We start from the raw sequence: 7,320 nt of genomic DNA, 5'->3' as shown, positions 1-7,320 counted from the left end.
TTTGTATTTCCGTTCCGTGTGCCATCGGGGATTCGTCCACCGGGCGATCATTGACGCGAGCTAATTATTTGTGATTGGCGTTTAGAACAGAATGACGGGTCCCTGCCAATCGCGCGAATGGACTTTGCGAGGGAGGAAGTTTTTTTGTTTATTAAAGGAAATGAGGAAGAAGGAGGAGGAGAAGGAGAGGGATAGGGTGAAGAAAAAGAGGAAGAAGAAAAAGATGAAGAAGAAGTAGTAGAAGAAGAAGAGGTAGAAGTAGAAGTAGAAGTAGTAGAAGTAGTAGAAGTAGTAGAAGTAGTAGAAGAAGAAGAAGAAGAAGGAGAAGAAGAAAGGTCTGAGGAACTCGAGAAAATGCCTGCAGACTTGATATCTGATGTCCCAGGTCAGAGCAGAGCGTCCCTTCCGTGGCGTTCGACTCGCTCGAAGGGCCGGCCGTTCTGTTCGGGGGGCGACCGCTTCGAGGCGGGTGTCGGTCGCTCCTGCCCTGCGCCCGAGCCGGGTGGCGGGTCGGGACGGGGACGGTCGGGCTGGGTCGGGGCGGTCGGGCTGTGTCGGGACGGTCGGGACGGTCGGCCTGTATCGGGCTGTGTCGGGAACGGGACGGTCGGTCTGTGTCGGGACGGTCGGGCTGGTCGGGCTGTGTCGGGGCGGTCGGGCTGGTCGGCCTGTGTCGGGCTGTGTCGGGACGGTCGGGCTGTGTCGGGGCGGTCGGGCTGGTCGGCCTGTGTCGGGACGGTCGGGGCGCCGTCTGTCCGGCCGTGGCTGGGCCAGGTGCCCCAAAAGGGCTGGGCGTCGGCCCGGATCCCGACGTCCGCTCCGGTAAGACACGGATTTAAGGTGCTGGGGGTGCGGAGGGGGGGGAGGGGGTGGGGGGGCGATGGGGCACGGTCGCGCGGCTGGAGACGCTGGGAGCTTGTTGAAGAAGGTACGAAGACGAAGGTTCCTGCCACTCGCGGATGATGGAGAGGGATGGGGGGGCGGCGGCCGCGGGACACGGGCGGCGCGGCGAAGACACGGGCGGCGCGGACGCTCTCGACGCTAGGGCGGAGGGGGGGGGGTATCGAGGGCGCTGCCGGGGGGGGGTTCAGATGCCGGCCTCTCCCTTAGAACGCACGCACGCACGAACACGGCCCCCGCACGCGTGCACACGCGCACGCACACACACGCACACACACACACACACACACACTCCCTCAAACACACACACACACACACACACACACACACACACACACACACACACACACACACACACACACACACACACACACACACACACACGCGCACACACACAAAAGCCTTGAACGAGGCCTTCCTATCACGGGAAGTGATCGTTCCGCCACGACGCACAGATCTCGAGAGGGACTCCGCCAAGCGTCCCGCGGGAAGGGACCGAGTGGAGGTAATGCAGTTGGAGCAGCGAGGGGAGACGCGGGGAAGGGACCGAGGGGAGACAATGAAGTTGGAGCAGCGAGGGGAGACGCGCCGTTAAGGAAGGAGCATGAGTGCGAGAGCGGAAGGAAATATCAGAGTTGACAAGCACACCTCTCGGCCGGAGTGCATCGTGCTCCGCGCCCATGCATGCACGCCTCGCCTGCTGCGAGTCGCGTGGGCTCGTGGGCGGATCCTCCCCCTCGTTGAGTATCCCCTGGGGGAATGGCGCAGAACCTGAGCTCTCCGTTCACCCCAGGGGAGGGGAGGATGGTGGGGGCGGGGAGGGGGAGGGGGAGGAAATGGGAGAGGGACGGGCAGGGGGAGAGGGAGGGGCAAGGGGACGTTTTGGCCTTTTCACCCACAAGCAGAGCGTCATACATCATGATTAAGGGAAAAATACTTACATTATATATATGTTTATACATTTATTCCTCCTACTCCCTCCCCCTCCCCCTACTCTATCTCCTCCTCCTCCTCCTCTCCTTGTACTTTTTTTTTTGTCTCGAACGCAACTGTTCATGCGGATGTCTGGGGACACACTCACATGGGCGTGTGGTTTCGTCTAGGTAAGGGGTGGGCGGGGTGGGTCTGGGTGGGCTGGGCAGGGCGAGTGACAAGACATATGGCCTAGACTTCTGTACCCTTAAGTGTGTATCCTGGGCATCTACAAGTTTCCCGGCTGCTGTTGTTGCATTGTTGCACTGGGCGGACCCCCCTCTTGCAGTGCGGGGTGTTTTATGATTTTCTTTTTTTTTCTTTTCTTTTCTTTTTCTTTTTCGTTTTTTTTCTCTTCCTATTCTTCTTCTTCTTCTTCTTTTCCTATTCTTCTTCTACTTCTTTATCTTCCTATTCTTCTTCTACTTCTTTATCTTCTACTTCTTTCTCTTCCTATTCTTCTTCTTTCTCTTCCTATTCTTCTTCTTTTTCTTCTTCTTTCTTTTCCTATTCTTCTTCTTCTTCCTTCCTTCCTTACCGCACGTTCGGTCCTTATTCTTACTTGCATTGTTCAGATGTAGTGTGACAGTTGCCTCGTGGCCTTTCTCTTCGGTTTTATCGTGTTGCTGTCTGTACCTTGTCATCATATTTACCACCATTTTTATTTATTCATTCATTTTCTATTTTTTTTATCGTTTATTCTTTTTTTCAATTTTGTATTACTTTATATGTTTTTTTTCCATTTTTTAATTATTTTATATATATTTCTTTATTTTTTAATTATTTTATATATTTTTTCCTATTTTTTATTATTTTATATATATTTTTTCCTATTTTTTTATTTTTATTATTTTATTATCTTTTATTTATTTATTTATTTATTTTTTATTATTATTTTTGCTGCTGCTGTCGGTGTAAGTGTATTCATTGCGTGGTTGTCAGCATCGCCAGCCCCATCATAAGGTGTATCCGCTATAGCGAGGGACACCATGACCGGCACCATCAGTCAGCGCCGTAGAATCCGTTGCCAACTTATTCTTATTTCTATTCGTCGTCGTCATCGTCATCTATCATCATCATTATCATTATCAGCATAAGTATTGTTATGAGTTATGATCACTATCGTCGTTATCATGATATGCAGTCATCAATTGTCATTTTTGTCATCATCAGTATTCTCATCATGATGTTTTTAACGAATTTCCTCCTTTTCACGTTATCATCATCATCACCGGTAATCAATTCAATTCAATTCAGTTCAGTTCAAAATACCTTATTCCATTTGCTACAATGGTTATTCTTATTATATACATAGTGATTTTACAGTACAAATAAATACAAGTTAAACATAGAATCAATGGTGGTACATATAAATCTTGTAATCATCATCACCGCTATCATCATCATCATCATCATCATCATCATCATCATCATCATCATCATCATCATCATCATCATCATCATCATCATCATCATCATCATCACCACCACCACCACCACCACCACCACTATAGCCTCCTTTTTCACGTTATCATCACCACCATCGTCAACACTAACCCCTCCCCACCCCCCCCAACACCCTCCTCTCGTTATCAGCATCACCACCATCACCACCAACACCACCACCACCACCATAGCCTCCTTTTTCACGCTATCATCACCACCATCGTCAACACTAACACCCACCCACCCCCACCCTCCCAACACCCTCCTTTTCTCGTTATCAGCATCACCACCATCACCACCATCATCAGCATCACCATCAGCAGCGTCAGTCATCATCTCGTCCATCACGCCAAGTGGTGGTAAGTGCGCGAGATCAAGAAGTTTAATAATGAAGTTTACGTTTAATTGCGAGGGTTGCGAGGGTCGGCGTCGCCTGAGGAAAGGGTGCAATTTTGGTCCCTCACGGTTTTTAAAGATTATTTGGGTGGGGGGGGGGGGGACGTGTGTGGGGGGGTGGGGGTGTGTGGGGGGGGACGTGTGTGTGCGTGTGTGTTTTTGGGGGGGGGGGGGGGGGGGACGTGTGTGTGTGTGTGGGTGTGTGTGTTTGTATGGGTGTGGGTGTGGGTGGGTGTGTGGGTGTGGGTGGGTGTGGGTGTGGGTGTGGGTGTGGGTGTGGGTTTGGGTTTGTGTGTGTGTGTGTGTGTGTGTGTGTGTGTCTGTTTGTGGGTGTGTGTTTCCTCTTCAGTTTTATTTCGTTTTTGTTGCTATTTTATTTTTGTATTTATTGTTTTTTTTGGGGGGGAGTTGCATGTTAGTAATTTTTCCTTAGATTTCTTTTTTCACGTTTTGTTTTGATTTTTTTCCCGCGGTTTGTCCTTTTTTTTCTTTCCTTTTTTTCCTCGCTTGTTTTGTCTGTTCGTGACTCGTCCTAATTTTGGAATATGTTTCTCTTCTTTTCGTTCACGTTTATGGGTTGTTTTATAACCGAAATAATTTTTCCCTCGAAAGGGTCCTTTGATTTTTTACTTTTTTATTTATATACCGAGTTTTTATTGTTTTTATTTACATTTGAATAAAAAAGAACATTTCAGTTGCTTTTAAATTTTCGTTTTAAACATTTTATTTACATTTTATTATTTGTTTTAAACATTTTATTCACATCTAATGTTTTGTTTTTAGACGTTTTATTTACATTCCAATTTTTGTTTTAAATTTTTTATTTGCATGTTAGTTCTTGTTTTAAACATTTTATTTACATTTCAGTGTTTGTTTTAAAGGTTTTATTTGTATTTCAATTTTTGTTTTAAAGGTTTTATTTGTATTTTAATTTTTGTTTTAAAGGTTTTATTTGTATTTCAATTTTTGTTTTAAAGGTTTTATTTGTATTTCTGTTTTTGTTTTAAAGGTTTTATTTGTATTTCAAATTTTGTTTTAAAGGTTTTATTTGTATTTCAATTTTTGTTTTAAAGGTTTTATTTGTATTTCAGTTTTTTGTTTTAAAGGTTTTATTTACATTTCAATTTTTGTTTTCAAGGTTTTATTTACATTTCAATTTTTGTTTTAAAGGTTTTATTTACATTTCTGTATTTGTTTTAAAGGTTTTATTTGTATTTCAATTTTTGTTTTAAAGGTTTTATTTGTATTTCAATTTTTTGTTTTAAAGGTTTTATTTGTATTTCAACTTTTGTTTTAAAGGTTTTATTTGTATTTCAATTTTTGTTTTAAAGGTTTTATTTGTATTTCAGTTTTTTGTTTTAAAGGTTTTATTTACATTTCAATTTTTGTTTACAAGGTTTTATTTACATTTCTGTTTTTGTTTTAAAGGTTTTATTTGTATTTCAATTTTTGTTTTAAAGGTTTTATTTATATTTCAAATTTTGTTTTAAAGGTTTTATTTGTATTTCAGTTTTTGTTTTAAAGGTTTTATTTGTATTTCAGTTTTGGTTTTAAAGGTTTTATTTGTATTTCAGTTTTTGTTTTGAAGGTTTTATTTACATTTCAGTTTTTGGCTTAAAGGTTTTATTTGTATTTCAATTTTTGTTTTAAAGGTTTTATTTGTATTTCAATTTTTGTTTTAAAGGTTTTATTTGTATTTCAATTTTTGTTTTAAAGGTTTTATTTGTATTTCAATTTTTGTTTTAAAGGTTTTATTTGTATTTCAATTTTTGTTTTAAATGTTTTATTTGTATTTCAATTTTTGTTTTAAAGGTTTTATTTGTATTTCAGTTTTGGTTTTAAAGGTTTTATTTGTATTTCAACTTTTGTTTTAAAGGTTTTATTTGTATTTCAATTTTTGTTTTAAAGGTTTTATTTGTATTTCAATTTTTGTTTTAAAGGTTTTATTTGTATTTCAATTTTTGTTTTAAAGGTTTTATTTGTATTTCAGTTTTTTGTTTTAAAGGTTTTATTTACATTTCAATTTTTGTTTTAAAGGTTTTATTTACATTTCAATTTTTGTTTTAAAGGTTTTATTTACATTTCAATTTTTGTTTTAAAGGTTTTATTTACATTTCTGTTTTTGTTTTAAAGGTTTTATTTGTATTTCAATTTTTGTTTTAAAGGTTTTATTTGTATTTCAATTTTTTGTTTTAAAGGTTTTATTTGTATTTCAATTTTTGTTTTAAAGGTTTTATTTACATTTCTGTTTTTGTTTTAAAGGTTTTATTTGTATTTCAATTTTTTGTTTTAAAGGTTTTATTTGTATTTCAACTTTTGTTTTAAAGGTTTTATTTGTATTTCAATTTTTGTTTTAAAGGTTTTATTTGTATTTCAGTTTTTTGTTTTAAAGGTTTTATTTACATTTCAATTTTTGTTTACAAGGTTTTATTTACATTTCTGTTTTTGTTTTAAAGGTTTTATTTGTATTTCAATTTTTGTTTTAAAGGTTTTATTTATATTTCAAATTTTGTTTTAAAGGTTTTATTTACATTTCAGTTTTTGGCTTAAAGGTTTTATTTGTATTTCAATTTTTGTTTTAAAGGTTTTATTTGTATTTCAATTTTTGTTTTAAAGGTTTTATTTGTATTTCAATTTTTGTTTTAAAGGTTTTATTTGTATTTCAATTTTTGTTTTAAAGGTTTTATTTGTATTTCAATTTTTGTTTTAAAGGTTTTATTTGTATTTCAATTTTTGTTTTAAAGGTTTTATTTGTATTTCAGTTTTGGTTTTAAAGGTTTTATTTGTATTTCAACTTTTGTTTTAAAGGTTTTATTTGTATTTCAATTTTTGTTTTAAAGGTTTTATTTGTATTTCAATTTTTGTTTTAAAGGTTTTACTTGTATTTCAGTTTTTGTTATTAAGGTTTTACTTGTATTTCAATTTTTGTTTTATAGGTTTTATTTGTATTTCAAATTTTGTTTTAAAGGTTTTATTTGTATTTCAATTTTTGTTTTAAAGGTTTTATTTGTATTTCATGTTCTTTTTTTAAAGGTTTTATTTGAATTTCATGTTTCTTTTTTTCTTTTGTTCGCACACCCGGCGCTGTGGGAGGCCGGTTGATACATTCTGGTGCTGTGTATTTCACTCGGGTGCGTCTCGGAGATGGATGTAAGGCTATATGTACGCATTCCTGGCCCATTCTTTCTCTCTCTCTCTCTCTCTCTCTCTTGCTGTCTTTGTCTGGCTGGCTATGTCTGTCTATGTCTGTCTGTCTCTTTCTCTTTCTGTCTGTCTCTGTCTCTTTGTCTCTGTCTCTGCCTCTTTCTCTTTGTCTCTGTCTCTGTCTCTCTCTCTCTCTCTCTCTCTCTCTCTCTCTCTCTCTCTCTCTTGCTGTCTTTGTCTGTCTGGCTATGTGTGTGTGTGTGTGTGTGTGTGTGTGTGTGTGTGTGTGTGTGTGTGTGTGTGTCTGTGTTTCTCTCTGTCTGGTTCTTGTCTGTCTGTCTCTGTCTCTCTCTCTCTCCGAATTCCCCCTCTATCCCCCTTCCCTTTTCTCCGTCTCTCTTCATCTCTTTCTCACCTCTCCCCCTTCCTCTCTTCCTTCCCTTCCCTTTCCTATCCTCCCTC

General features: G+C 38.9%; 1 protein-coding gene across 1 annotated transcript in view; it reads right to left on the bottom strand.

The window, feature by feature from the left end:
• Positions 1–386: 386 nt before the first annotated feature.
• The window catches only part of LOC138859954 (uncharacterized), a 71,546-nt gene continuing 64,612 nt past the window's right edge, over positions 387–7,320 (bottom strand). The window contains exon 2 of the mRNA XM_070116470.1: positions 387–1,041. Within this exon, the coding sequence (XP_069972571.1) occupies positions 387–1,041 (655 nt within the window). The remainder of the gene's footprint in view (positions 1,042–7,320) is intronic.

The sequence above is a fragment of the Penaeus vannamei genome, chromosome 39 (assembly GCF_042767895.1).
Source record: "Penaeus vannamei isolate JL-2024 chromosome 39, ASM4276789v1, whole genome shotgun sequence".
Classification (NCBI taxonomy): domain Eukaryota; kingdom Metazoa; phylum Arthropoda; class Malacostraca; order Decapoda; family Penaeidae; genus Penaeus; species Penaeus vannamei.
This window is presented reverse-complemented; position numbering and strand designations above follow the sequence as displayed.